Source organism: Delphinus delphis, chromosome 17 (genome assembly GCF_949987515.2).
Source record: "Delphinus delphis chromosome 17, mDelDel1.2, whole genome shotgun sequence".
Classification (NCBI taxonomy): domain Eukaryota; kingdom Metazoa; phylum Chordata; class Mammalia; order Artiodactyla; family Delphinidae; genus Delphinus; species Delphinus delphis.
In genome coordinates, this window is record NC_082699.1 from 73,370,419 (window position 1) to 73,385,654 (window position 15,236).

The 15,236-nt window shown below is 50.7% G+C and overlaps 1 protein-coding gene across 2 annotated transcripts in view; it reads right to left on the bottom strand.

Moving 5' to 3' along the window:
- The window catches only part of ZFAT (zinc finger and AT-hook domain containing), a 183,945-nt gene that overhangs the window by 112,652 nt on the left and 56,057 nt on the right, over positions 1–15,236 (bottom strand). For both annotated transcript variants that reach the window (XM_059995226.1, XM_059995225.1), the window contains exons 4-5: positions 3,286–3,474; positions 1,387–1,537 (exon numbers count right to left, since the gene is read on the bottom strand). In XM_059995226.1, coding sequence (XP_059851209.1) covers positions 1,387–1,537; positions 3,286–3,474 — 340 coding nt within the window. The remainder of the gene's footprint in view (positions 1–1,386; positions 1,538–3,285; positions 3,475–15,236) is intronic.

Consider the following 15,236-nt stretch of genomic DNA (forward strand, 5'->3'; position numbering starts at 1 on the left):
GGAGTGAGGCTACAGATGAATGAAGCACCCAGATGACATGATGTTATAATTCAACAAGAGCACTTTCCACATATGGTATCATTTATTCCCACCACTAAACTAAGTCAGATTCTACTGGACAGTCTTGTGGCCGGTGTAAGAGAGGCTCAGAGGCAAAAGCATTTGTGTCCATTCACAGCAGAGCCTCATCCAGGCAGTGGCCATGTCTGTCCTAATCTCTCTCACATCCCCAGTGCCTGGCACATAGAAGGTGTTTAATCTGTTGGGCTGAAGTCCAGTAGAAGGGCCTAGAGCCAACCCAGGTCTGCCTGGTGCTAGAGCTTATGCTCTCATCAAGAACACCTCACTTCCCCCTCTTCCAGAAACAGAGGGAGCCCACTTGCACTGGCATTTTGTCTTTCCCCTCAGCTGGGGAAATGTGTACAGAACTCAGGTGATGAGAGTTTGCTCATCTACGTCAGCAGGTACGTATCACAGCTGAGCTGGTGACCATGGGGAGGGTGGGGGGACATGCAGGCTAGTCCCCTCCGGGACATCGACTCACCCAATGTATTTGGAGGACAGTTTTCAGTGTCAATTCAAGTTTTAAGCACTCGTATCCTTTAAGAGGGCAATTTCAATTCTAGCAATTTATCTCACAGGAAGTCTTGAAGAAGTATTGAAAGAGGGAGGAACCAAAACCTTGTCCGTCAAGCAAAAACTGGCTATAGATAAACTAGTGCATCTACATGACAGCAAACACACTTAAAAAAAATATGTACTGAAAAGGAAAAAGTCAAGGTGTGGTAAGTTTAAAAAAATAGGTTGATAACAGTGCCTTTGGTATTTTACGCTAGGAAAAAAAATAACAAAATTAAAGTGCTATATTTTAGTATATCATGAAAAACTTATGGTGGCCTGTGAACCACAATGTCTACGGTAGTGGCCACGGCCAGAAGAGGTTTACTGTAACTGCACATCACATGGGTGTTGGAACCTTCTACAGGATGCTTACGCTACTTTTGAAAGTAGGGGGGAGAGAGAGATTTTCTTTTTCATTGTAAATTGTGGAGCTATGAAAATCAGCTAATTTACTAAGTAAGGCCTTGTTCACACCTCTTTTTATTCAGATGAAGCATACATCTGCCTTAAGCAGAACGCTCCACCTTCCTTAAGCCGAGGCGCTGCGTTTCCCAAGCAAGCTTGCTGATCTGCCGCGCATCGCACAGAGGCCGCTTGGGCTCAGCCAGCACTCTAGGGCCATAATGGAGGGGCTAGTTCTCAGGTTCAGTCAAGAAAGCGAAACCCTTCATAGATGGGTTTGCACACAGCGTCCTGATAAGCTAACACGCCCATCTCTCGCCCTCTGCAGCGGTGGCTGGAGTCGCACAGAACAGAACGCTTTACCTGCTCGACTTCATGGGCTGCTCATAGGGTGTCTGCTGGATGGCGTACTCCTGGTACCCTCTCCGGGGCGCCAGGTCGGCCACCGCGGCCTCGGGGTCTGCGGCTCCTGCTTCCGGGGGCCCAGCCTCCACCGGAACAATCTTGGTAGCACCTGAGATGGAGGCATAACGCACCGTGTATTAAAGAGGCGCCGTGAGGGCCCTGACCACCCCCCTGCCCCCAGAGCAGGGGACGGAGCCTGGGAAGCATATTTCTTTACTGTGTGGCACCCATGCAAGGGACTAGTTTTCCTTCAGTTCACACCTTTAACTTGTGTGTTTATATACGTGTACGCATGTGTGTGTAAGTGTGTGTGTGTGGTGTGTGTGTGTGTGTGTGTGTACATGTGTATGTTTGGGGGGAAAGGGCAAGTTTTCCAATAATCAAAACCTTCTTCTGAGATACATTTTCACTTGATCTCCTTATTAAACAACAAAAAACTAGATCCATATACACATATATGCTTCCCACAAGATTTCACATAGATCCACATGTGTTAAACTTTACGCAAATGTAAAACTGCGTCAAGACAGAATGGAGCAGTGGAATCAACCGTGAACAGGAATCTAAGCTGCCTGGGATCTGGTCCCAAATATGACATCACCCTCCCGCCTCCAGACCTCTGTGTCCACCCTGTGAAATGAAAGGTCTGGAGTGGAAAACTCAAAGGTTACCTTTATTCGTGCAAGTCCAGGATGTGAAACGATCAAAGACCGTTTATAGCAGCGTATGTGCACGAGGGTACGTGCACACGCACGTTATATATCAAGTGCACTAAAGAAAAGGCTCCAATCTACCTCTCGTTTCTGGAATAGCAAAGGAAATTAACCACTTTTTACCCCCCCCCCCTTACAGAAATCTCAGAATACTACCATCAATTCTTAAGAAATCATTATAGAAACTTTCTCTAGAGACAGCTAAACCCAGGAAGCTCTCTCCTGGCATTTCCATTTCCCGGAATAACACTTCTCTGAAGTAGGGTGGGGCAGACAAAGTGACTTTCCAGAAACAACTTCTAGTCACATAATCTTATATGGCTTTTTCTCTGCTGATTACCTTACCCTGCACTGAAGTATCAAGAGGCATTTATTCAGCGTTTTCATTTTAAATAATCAGTTATCAATACTATTAGCACTGAAAAAAGATGTTTAAAAAGGCTCTAGCTGTCCTCAAAATCCTAAACTTGATTTTTCAAAATTTTACTTAACAGCTATCACCTCAAATAGATAGGAAAAAACCCATTATTATACTTTGGAATCTACTATCATAAACTGCTTTTTGTCTAAAGTATCCTTTCCTGGAAGAGACTTTTTTTAAAAAGGGTAGTATAAGAAATCCACTGGCTATTTTATGTTTAAGGAAGAGGAGACAGGAATTTCTAGTATCATAAAATATATGATGAACCCACTAAAAAATGCAAAAAAAGAAAAAAAAAGTGAGGTGGAGGGTTTTGGAGAAGCCGCCAACCTCCATGTGGTGCGAGTGGTCTTACACGTAGGATGGGGCGGTAAGGGCAGGGAGGACATCCAGGAGAGGGGCTGGTGAGGGGGCAAAGAAAAAGACACTCTCCTTGGCCACTGCTCCTGTGAGCTGCCACTCAAACGACAAGGACAGGTCATGGCTGCAGAGGTGGCGGAGGCAGCAGCAGGGGCAGCCCTCACTCCCTTTCCTCTGGACATGCTCGTCCACCACAGCCCTGGGCAGTGACAGGTCAGCCATCATCCCAAGGTACTGGGTAATTCAGTGGAGAGCCCGACAGTGAGGAAGCCGCTCAGGATCACAGCCCCAGCTGTCTGGCTGCCTGCGGCACAGCCCCGCCCACAGAGTCCCATTCTGTCCCCTCCCGCTTGTTTTGCTCACCTGGAATCACTTCATGAGCCGTTAAAACCACACTTATGATGGGCTTCTTGGCTCCGGAGATCTGCGCGGCCTCTTTTCCCGAGCAGACCTTCTGGACTTTCTCCACTCTCTGAGTCCGCAGTCTCTTCGGGGCCTTTTCTCGATCGTCTTCCTTATACTTCTTCTCCAGCTCAAGGTCAGATTCGTTACCTAAGGAGCAAATACCAAGATGCATAGAATATCCTCCTATGTCAGTGATGGAGTCAGGGAGTGCACACAGCCCCAACCCTTTTACGGGACTACAGTAAAGGAAACATACACGTGTGATACAGACACTGGTCCACGGTGCCATGCAGGCCCCTTTACCACTTCGGGCAGCATCTTTGCTTCTTCAGTCTTTCACGTGATTCAATAAATATCATCCCCCGCCACAGGCCACCACATGGGCACGGAGGATACAGCTGACACGGCAGGCAGAGCCACGCATCTTGTTGTCGTGAAGCCAACCAGCCCACAGTGTCATCTATCATCAATCAACACTGCGGAGAAGACATGGTCTTCTTTAGATATACAGCCTAAGAAGTTGTTCAGTTACTCATCTTCCAGTTAGTAGGTGCCTTCCATGTGCCAGGCACGGTGGATATAAAGGCTGACAGGGTTTTGTTATACAGCAGAAACTAACACACCATTGTAAAGCAATTATACTCCAATAAAGATGTTTAAAGAAAAAAAGAAAACAAGCTTAGCTACAAAATAAATAAATAAATAAAGGTAACCTAAAGAAGACTGACAGGGCACAGACCCAGACCCTGCTCTAGAAAGCCCTGCAGCCTGAGGGGTAAGAAACACTTCATATCAAAGTGAAGCATAAAGGAGTGCGTGCTATTCCCAATTCCTAAGTGAGAAGGAAATACGGGGAAGGAAAGGACAGGAGTTGTCTCTTTCCAAGAATCACAGCCACAAACCTGCAGTAGCCTGCCCAAGAACTACTTCTTCAGAACATTCTAACAAAGAGACAGGACCCACTTGGCACAGCCCTGCGTTAGAGATGAACACGGGGTGGGTGGATGGTCACGGGACAGGCACATCGTGCAGGCTTGGAAAGCGCTGGAATAGGGGTTGTCAGGGAGGTGAAGTCAGAACCAGGAAGTAATAAAGCAGAAGCCGGAGAAAAGGGAGAAACCAGAGGGAGACAGCCTGAGGCAACTCAGGAAGCCTGTGCTTCCCGTGATTTAAGTTGTCCACAGCCGGACCCACACAGAAACCCACCGATGGACACCTGAAGAAAGACAGAAAATGGAGAAGTGCAAGCTCCTAGGACGGCATGCTGGCTGGAGGAAATCTCTCGCAAGACGAGGCCAGGAGAAAACCTGGCTAATGGGGCAGGTGGATTGAAACAAACAATTTTCTGTGTTCTATAAATGAGAGTCTTTTCGCGCTTGTCCCAATCATCCAGGTGCTTGAACATTTTTAGATCTGGTAGAAACAGTCATGGGTTTTTTTTAACTGCTGGAAAAAGGTCTTTAGTCATATAATTAGTGTCAGCACCAAACATGGTAACAGCAAACTGAAAAGAAATATTAGTAAATGAGATCATGATTCAGAGTGTACTCTGCAAGGCCAAAGGGAAGAGTCAAGACGGTTACATGCATCCACCCCTTGAAGAACACAATGACTCCTAAAAAGCTGAAGAATGGGGCAAAACACGGTATCCCCAAAGTCACTGCCGATGCTTACCTGATGTTCTCTGATTTTTGATCTGCATCGGGTAGTTTTAAGAGATAGGTGTGCATAAATATAGAATATACTGGATGCTATAAAGAGGTAGAAACATACTATAGGACTTCTTGCTTTTAAAAATGACGCTTTACTTTATAAAAGAATTCACCACAGATTACAATTCAATACGTGGATGACACAGCAGGAATAGATAACGTTTACATAAAAAAAAAAAAAAACAAGAATTAGAGCTTGCCATAAGTTGAATCTGGGTTTACATCATGAATCAACTACAAAAGCCAAGAGCATATACACGATGTCAGCCGGCATGACCACGAAGTAGCTGAAGCGATCGTGGTTACACTCCCCACACTCTGCACTGGATTGACCATGTCTGGACTCAGCTTTACGCATCGTACGTTAAGAATACACTGCAGAACTGGGTGCACGAGGATGGTGGACAGGAGTGGAAGAAGGTCTGGAGGACTGAAACCCGCTAAAGACATGGGAGTTGACCCAGGTGGAGATGAGGAGACTGGATGGGACTCTGGTCTCTCAGCCCAACTATTACCACAGCTCCTATTCGTGTCCTTGCTTCAGCCACCTGCCCGGTCCCCAGGACAGAGGAAGCCGCTCCAGCCATTCTGGCAGCGGGAACTCCAGGACCCCAGCGTGGCCAACAGGGTCTGGGGTGAAGGCTGCCAAGGGCTTCTGGGAACAGTTTCCTTCCCTAAGAAAACCTCTGCTTCACTGGGCATCACTACTGTGCACTGCCTGGAACTGAGGCAATCACCCAGAACCTACAAGAGATCAAGGGAAAGCCCAGGTCGACACCTTGAGGGTCCGGAATGAAGGATGGACCCTGGGACGGCAATGGTACATCTGCACCCCCCCGACCTGACCCGACCCTGGAACCGCCGATCCCCATGCATCTGTGACGTGGGAGAATGGACATTCCCACTTTCCAATTTGTTTCTAATTGATGCCTCTACTGAAAGTATCTCGACTAACACACTCTCCAAACCATTTTCCATCTTGACCAGAGAGTGAATCGTTTTTAAAACCCAAATCTGACCCTGTCACTCCCCTGCTTAAAACTCTTCAATGGCTTCCCTCCCATCTCCATGAGCAGAAAGTGCTAGATAAAGTCCTCCAAGATTCGCCATCAATCATCTCTCCCACGACCCCTGCACCCTCAAGGCCAAGATCCCCAAGTACGCACCCACGTGTACTCATCTGCTCACCCCTTCAGGCTCCAACTATACTGAACTACAGCCCCTGGAACTGCATGCAGGTCCCCGTAACATCTAACACCCAATCCACAGGCCCCTGCTTGTCCAGATGACAAAGGCAGTTCAGATTTACACACAAACACACACACACACACACACACACACACACACACACACACCCCCCAAGAAATCAACATTATCAACGGTTGGATTTCCCACACTGCTTTGCAGTTATCTGTTTGGATGCCTCATCTGTGCTGTGACCTCCAGGAAATTGGGTCTGTGTCTTCTTGTTATTTTATTGAGCCTGACGCAGACCGATAGCAGAGGACCTAACCTAGAACACAATGAAGACCTGCTCTGTTGTGCTCAAAAAGGCGAAGCTAGGACCAATGGGTAGAGGTCAGCAACAGACTTCACCAGAAGAAGAAATTTCCAGCAGTCAGAGCCATCCAACGAGGGAGAGGTGGCTTTAGAGATGTGTTTCTCAGGAGGGTTTTCGAGGAGCTTCACATAGCAATCGTGATGCTGTGAGAAAGACTGAACCACATGGGGGGTCAAATCAGACAAGCTCTGCATCTCTGAATTCTGAGACCCTCCCAACAGGGAGATGGAGCTGCTATGTAAGGAGGACGGCAGGAGAAAGGAGGTGAAGGGGCGGGCAGTACAAGACAGTAAAAGAAAACGCGGAGTAAGACAGCGGGCAACGGGAGAAGATGCACCTTCCACCTCCTGGGCAGCCACCAGCACCCTCCGTGCCCGTGTGGGCTCTGATTCTCCCCGTAGCAAATGCCAGCGGGGCTCTCACCATGTCCCCGAGGCCCACACACGACCCTGGCAGCAGCTGCAGTGGACACTCAGGCTCACCCTGCACCCCAGCGTCCGACCTCAAGCTTGCACAGGTGTCTTGAAGCATTCGAGCTAGGCCCCTGCTGCCCAGAGGTGGAGACGGGTCAACGTGGTGGGGACGACCCTCAACCAAGGAGGAATGGGAAGCAATGCACAGCCACTCTGGGCTCCCGGCCTGAGTGCACATTTCTGGGACACATTCTGGAAGCTTCGAGATCCTGGCAGAGTCAAACGCCCAGTGACCACAGCTGGAACCCAGCAGCAAACCCTTGTCTCTCCCCCTTCCCTGTCTCACCCTCCCCACACCTCACTCCTGCTTCCTGGGATCCCCACCCCAGTAACTGCCTGCAGCCGGGGCAGCTTGCAGGGAGCATAAGCGAAGTCAACCCCATTCAAAACTGTCCCAAACGCGCACCTCCAAGCCCCCACGCCCTCCATCAATTCCCTGTGGCCCCATGCGACATGGATCCACAGCCCATTCAGCTACATTCCACTCTCGAGAGCTTCCAGAAGTTTCCACAGTAAGTATTCCCACTGATCCAGGCACCACGTGGCAGACACTGTACAAGCAGCCTTGGAAATGATTCTTGGAGTTATCTTAACCCAACTCCTTGACGACTGGAGCACAGTGGAAAGAACACAGCCGCTACAGAACAGAAGCATGTGCATGCAGGGAACAGCAGGTAATTCCGGGTAAGACACCGCGTATAAGAAAGGGGAGCCAAGAGGTGGAAGAGGGGCAGGCAGGGGCAGAGCGTGAAGACCCTGGACGACAAAGGCAAGTGCCTCCTGTAGAGAAATGAGGGGTCTCTGGCCCGCCCCTGCACGCGTGCTCCTCGCAAGCCCTGGGCCCAGCCCACTGCAGCCCGCACGACTATCTAGTCTCGTTCCCAGCACCAGGTCAAGCACGTAGAAGGTGCTACCCGCTTGTGTGCAGAGAACAGGGAGGGTGGAGGGAGAAAGAGAAGGACATCTGAATAAACGTCTTGCGGGTAACTTTGTGCTCACTCCCTTTGGACATCAAAGAAGTCCTCACTTCCACTTGACCTGCTTGTTTGGGGATTTCCCTGCATCCTCACTTGACCCATCTTTGTACTTTTCCAAGTTGCCACTGAACCGCTCCTGCATGCAGCCCGGGAGTCCTGCCAGCGCCCGCATCCCTCCCTCGGCTCACCTGCACCACAGTCTCCCACACGGAGCTTCTACACAGTCCCCTACTCCAGCCACTCTTCACCACGTGCCAAGGCGGCACAGAGGAGAAGCACAGCAACAGGCACGTCTGAGTCTCTCCCCGCTTCCTACCCACCAGGCTGTCCTCTTCCCAAGTCTCTCCCTCCACTCTGATCTCCTACCCTGGTGTTTTGGGATATGCTATGTGTAGCATTTGCTGCAGAATTAGGTAGGGGGGTCATATCTCTGGTTTCCAGCCTCTAGAGGTAATTGGATTTAATCAGCAAGGCTCCCACTGCCAGCATCACCAGTCCTTTGGGAGTCGGGAGAGGAGAAAGTCCCAGGACCTCATAAGAACCTCCACTGACAAGTCCTGACTCTCCGCCCACATCTCCCACCCAAACTATCCCAGGATGGGCCCGCTCTCCAGGCTGACGGTGGAAAGACCCTCTCACTCCAGACCTGACACTGCTGGAGCCTGAGACAAATTAACCCATCAGGCTCTGTGGACACACTCACTTTTATTTGTAGGACTCATCCTGGTTGTGACTCAGAAAGGCCAAGTCAACGATGGGTCTGACTCCAGGTCTGCCTCTTCCGTTTCTCTGCCTGTTTGCTAGTTATGACCCTCTCCTCAATCTGGTTAAGGATTCATGTCAAGTAGTGTTCTTCTGAAAACAGAATTTCTATTTCTAATACCAAGTTCAACAATGATTCCCTCGTACTTAATAAGACATTCTTTTTGTGAGCTTTTTTTTTCCTTGTTGTCCCATTTCCAAATTTTCTCAGGGTCCATCTTCAAACAAACCATCATTTCTACACAAAAGAAAGAAATATTTCCTTGTAAATTATCCCAGCACTACAGAATGTATTTGTTCCTTACCAGCCACAGTTCATTCACCATATACTTGTGGAGTGCCAGGGCCTGTTCTAAGCATTTGTGATCCTGCAGGGTACAAAACAGAGAGAGACCCTTGCCCTCTGGAGTTTACGTGCTGGTGGGGAAAGACAGACAACACAGTTAAAACATAATAATTAAGTAGATTACATGATATATCAGGAGGTAACTTTAAAATTTCTCATTTTACCGGAGCCTGGTGAAAGAACACAGGCATGTGGAAGATGAACAAGTCTGATTTTTTGTTTTTAGGAGAACCATTCTTTAGAGGGCCCTACTCCATTCTACAAAGGAAAAACAATCTTTGGTCAGAATCTCATAAAATCAAAATAAAAAGAATCTTATAAAATCATCTGCCCCTTTTACAGGAATAAGACAAGTCTGAATTTTTAAGCGCTGTGGTCCAGTGTTCTAACAAACACACCTCACGTGACCAATTTTTACTGATGGGGAAAGTCATTGTGACAGGGCTTGCTTATTTACTTGTTGACTTTGTTTCTGGTCTGTCCCCATAGACAATGTAAGTGCAAGGCAGCCGGGCAGGATTGAGCCCATTTTGCTGGACACCTGCCACCGGGCCACTACCCTGAAGGGCTCCGTGAAGTGGGAAGAGATGGGTGGGACCTCACCTTCACAAAGCGAGAGAGTCAGCCCTTCATTAAACAGATTACAAGTGAAGGTCTCTCAGATGCCTGGCCCTGTGCTGGGCTCTGGGGGCCCAGAGAAGAACCCGGCCTGTCCCTGCCCTCGGGGAGATGAGCAAACGCGGATGGCTGCCCCACCCATCAGAAAACCCCTCCCGCCATCTTCTCCTTTAGTCCTTGGGCCCTAGAGAAGCTGAACTGTTCCTGAGCCTGTTACAAACACCCAGCATCACGCCTGAGTCCCTCTGACTGCAAAGCGCGGGCTCCCTGCTGCCCTCTCCTGCCTCCGATGGGCCAGGAGGAGAAGTTTAGACAAAGGACCAGAGAGGAACCAACAAACAGCGGGCCCCGTGGTGAGAGGCAGTGGTCAAGTGGCAAAGCCTCGTACTGTCCTACGGGGACCAAAAGGACAGGTGGGTCTGGCTGGTCAGCCGAGAAGTGAGGTCCACGACCAGTGCTCTGCTTTCTCCGTGGGGAATGGTGCTCAGCTTAAAGGCTCTTCGTGCACCATGATGCCTGGTCTTATTTCTAAGAAGCCCCTCTCCTCCCCCCTCCCCTCTCTGACAGGGCCCTGGTCCATCTGTGCTGAAGGCTGGTGAGAACATAAAGGGCGGCACTTGCTCAGTGCGTCCTCAGCTGAGTTCCCAGAAGCAGCAAGAGGCCATTTGCTCCTGATCACTGTGCTGATGAACGGCCCACCTGGGCGCCCGCCTGCCCGCATGAACGCACACCGTGCAGGGACTGCACGGCTGGCAGCCCTGGTGCAGCACACGGCCGCTCCGGCCCCCGCTTCCAGGGCCAGGCATTTAAAGTCCTGTCATGCTTGGCGATGGCAGCCCAGTTCTGCTCTGCAGCCGTGCTCCTTGCTACAAAGAAGCAATTCTTGGAAAGTGAAGAAAATAGAGTTTCTGTTCCGTGCTCCTTGCTACAAAGAAGCAATTCTTGGAAAGTGAAGAAAATAGAGTTTCTGTTCCGTTCAAACTGGTAAATGTCTATCTTCCCTGCACTGAGACAGACTAAACCCTCTGGCAATGAACAAGGCTAACGGAACGTGGCTCTTCTGACAAGTCGGAGAACCCCAGCTGACACCCAGGCTCCCGGGCTGATGCCAATGGGTAATTTGGGGTAATTTACTCACTCTTGGTTCAGAGAATGCCCAGCTGACTCCCTGGGCTGACACAGTGCCTGGTGAGGAACGGGCAGCAAGTGGATCTCTTTCAATAAATACACCCAGCATGGAAAATGAAGACAGTGAGGGGGGCTGGGCGTGAGGGAGCACCCGGGTCCCACTCCACGTCTTCTAGGTAGTGCTTTCCAGATGAACCGCCTTCCAGATAGGCTGCTACTTTCATGTGTTCCTTACGCAATGAATGTTAAGGTAGTATTTTATCTTCAAATTGTATGAAACATCTGTAATATCTTCACTGAGCTCTACAAAAGACTCTATCCAAAAGAAAGCAGGATGTGATTTTAAGTGAGATCAAGAGCGGAAGTCTGTCTGAGATGCTTAAAAGGCAGAAGAGATGGGATACCATCAACCCGCCCCCGGTAGACCAGCAAGGGCACAGGAAGGAAGGTCAGTGTTAATCTCATCAGCAACACTGGGTTTCAGACTGAAATATCTGACAGCATCTAGGCCCGTCTGGTGTTTTTCCTTTAGTCAATAGTCATGAGAGGGAGGTAACCTGTACCACTGTAATAGCACGACGTTATCTTCTGAGAGGCACATTACAGTCTGCAAAGCACTTTCATGAGCACTAACTAGCACCTGTAACTCTACTGCATGTGCACACTGTGCCTTTTTAATCAACCTTCTCACATTTCACTTTTTCCCCCAAGGCTCTAATAAAATGTGCTTTTCCGGCTTACGAGGTGCTTGGCTGAAGTGCCCTTGTCCAGCAAACTTCACACCGTGCTGCACCACCATCTGAATCCAATTGTGATCGCCACTGCATCAGGATGTGGTTTTCAAACGTTTTTTTTTTTTTTAGCAGCAGGACATTTTGAGTGAATTCTTTAAGCAATTTCAACATAAACAATCAATAAAAGGGCATGACTGCTCTGGTTAAAGTGGGTAGGGTCCAAGCCAGCCCCCCACTAGCTACCCCCTCCACGGCCCTCCCAGCCCTCCATCTCAGCTGCAAGTGCCTCAGCTTTAAAACAAGTAGATGAGGATGCAGGAGGGACTGTCACATACCACTTTCACCACAGTCGCTGCTCTGAGTGGCCAGCGCAGAGTCAGGGTGTGTGAGCTACACTCCAGCTCTGCCTTCGAGCTGGGCCAGTCTGGAACTCTCTAAACCTAGGGTCCGAATCTGCAAAATGAGTCATTGTGAGGTTCAAGTGAGGGAAGGTCACAGAGTCCTCTCCAGGGGGGCGGCGGGAATCACGCAGTCGCCCCCAGGCCGCACGCGTTTGGGGCCAGTGACTTCCTGCCTGAAGATGCACATGTGCAGCTCAGGGCTGGGCTGGGATCCTGGCTTCGCAGTGGTTCTGGCTGGTTTCTGCTAACAGGAGAGGCACAGGAAGGGCCGCCTCACCCTGCCCCCGAGCCCGGAATGTTCTGCGGAGTCACTGACGTCCTGGGAACGGTATTGTTCAACATCGTGACATCTGTGCCTCACTGCTCTTCAACCACAGCACACTGACAGAATTCTTTACATTTCATTTCCTTTTGAAAAGACGGCGTTTAAGAAGTGACGACACTGCAGCATGGAAGCGGGAGTTCCCAGGTGGGTGCACGCGCCCCTCAGTGCTGACACTCCTACGACAGCGCCCGGGGCCCTCACGCGGGGAGGCGTCCTGACTTCAACTGAAGGCGGCCCTGCTTAAGGAGCAGAGACCAAGCATGTGCTCCATTCTAAGGGGAATGAGCAAAGATCCAGTGTCCCCAGTGTTCTAGAAAGTTTCCACTTGCCCCTCCAGGCCCACCCTCATCTGTCTCCACCCAGCTCCCGGAGGCTCACCTGTACGGGTCACACAGGGGCTCCATCGCCCTCTGGCTTCCATCACCAGCAGAAGACAGGAGGGAGGGAGGGGAGTAGGGGGCGATATTCTCCAGGCCCCCTCCCTGCAAAGGCTGCAGCTCTCCCTGCAGCTCTCTCCTGCCTCTACACCTCGGGTGACAACGACTCCCCCACTGTCCCCAGCCTCCCCCAGGACCAACACCTGCCCACACTGTACAAATAATCCCTTTAGTAAACTCTCAAATCGCCACGTGCTTGCTGCCAGCTCCACGGGGCGACACTTTCAGTCATCTCTACATGACCCCTCTTTCCGGCCCCCAAATCTCATCTTCACCCCGGCCGTGTCAAGCACCCCCGACTGACACGGCTCCTGCTCAGGCCAGCACAAGGCACATTCCCAAGACCAAAGGACTCTTATCCCAGCTTCGTCTCATTGACTCTCCCTGCGTCACTGACCATCGCTGATCCCGTCCTTCTCCCCCTTTAAGGCGGCCTTCCTGCTCTTCTCTCCCTCTGGATGCTCGGCACCAGGGTCCTCAGGAAGCCACGCTGCTATTTGCTTCGGTTCCATCCCAACCCCTGCTGACCACCCACATGTGCCCTCACCCACGAAGGGGCCTCCTGCCGGTCCCACACCCAGGTGGATGACACCCCCATGGACACCCAGAGTCCACCAAACTCAGTGTGTGACCAGAACAAACTCATCCTCTCTCCCCCAAACCTGCTTCTCCCTTGGGTTCTCCGGATTGGCAGGGGCCACCCTCCACCCCAGCACCTGAGCCAAAACCTGGGCCCCCTCCCTCCCACAACTTCCTGCTTCCTGTCCACATCAACCTGTGCCCAGGGCCTGGGAATCACACTTCCTCAGCAGCTCTAGAACACACCCCCTTCTTTGACGCCCACTGCCACTGCTGAAACCAGATACTGCAGACCCTCCACCAGGCCCTGCACCAGCCTCCTACAGTCTCCCCACAAGCACATGCGGCCAGCAGCCTCCTCCGGGCCTTACAGGATGCTACTCCTTCTGCCAGGCTGCATTCCACATGCCTCCCCCGCCTTCTGCCTCCTCTCACCTCCAGCCCCACCCACCCTACAGAACACCAGGCCCATGTGGACGTCAAAGCTCTGCCCAAGCCCTTCCTGACCTGCCCTGCTCTCTCAAGCTGCCTCTGAAGTCCCGTCTCTGAGCTCCCTTAAGATCCCGTGTGGCCTCTGCGGGTGCTCATCACACTTACCCCAAAGTGTCAGTGTCATCTGTTTGCCCCGCCCACCAAACTCTGAACAACTTTACTATACAAACTTCCGTTCATTTGACATCACATAGCCCAGCAACCACCGCATGCCTGGTACACAAACAGTAGGTGCTCAATCAATGCTTCCGATGAATTAATGAAAGATCTACAGCAGGGGTTCACAAACATTCCCACTTTTCTCAGCTCCTAACCATACACACACATGCACACGCACACACTCCTTTAACTCTGACGAGCTTCTCTGACTTCACTGAGAAAAACGAAGCTCACTTGATACAAAAGCTCTCAACTAAGTTCCCTTTATCTCAGAGTCTCCCTGCTCTTTGCTCACCATGCCCTCCTGTCCTAGAGGAGTTCCTTTGGGAGGGATACTGCTCCATTTTCCAACGCCCCACTCTTAGCAGTGGGATCTGTGTCTGTGTTTACCCTCTAACTCCCCAAGGGACTTCGCAGAGTCCCGACATGGAATAACATGCAAGCAAGGCACACTGATTTAGGAAAGGGCAGATGAAGAGTTAACCACAGGAGCAATCACACATGTGTAGAAGTTAGTTCGTACACACTCATTTGTAATCAACACAGCACTAATATTCTAAAGTACCTATTCCAAATTGCCCAAGAGCTAATTAAATCTCAGAACACCCCAGAGAGTCAAGTGTTATCAGCCACATTAATAAAAAGCCCAGAACAGCTGTCAGAACAGCAGCCTGATATGGGATTATATTCTGGGGCTCTGCCAGTGAGTCATGCCACACTGCTGATGCAGCAGTTTAAGAAACTTATTAACCCAAGATAATGCTATCGAACCTGCTGACTGTGCATCACTCTCACCCTCCCTCTTCCCCTCAGGCTTTCTCAAGTCTTCCCGTCTCTCTTGCTCTGAGGGAAGGACAGGCGAGCACCTGCTCCGAGCACAGCATTCCCACAAACAGGAAACTATGAGTATAAGCACCTGCAGAGCATGAGGCCGTCAGCCTCCTTGTGACTCTGTCCTCACTGCACACTCACCACAGTGAACTAGCCAGCATTCCTCAAACACGCCCCCAGCCCTGCACCTGCAGGCTTTCGCAGCAGCCATCCTGATGGAAATGCCTAGCCCATCCCCTCCCCCGCCCCCTATGTCAGCCTTAGACATGGAGTTCACGGCCCCTCTCTCCAGGGAGCCCTCCAGGATACACCCGCGGGGGCGCGGTCCTGCCCTGCCCCCTCTGCATTGGGCTGGCCCCTCCATCGTACTGTAT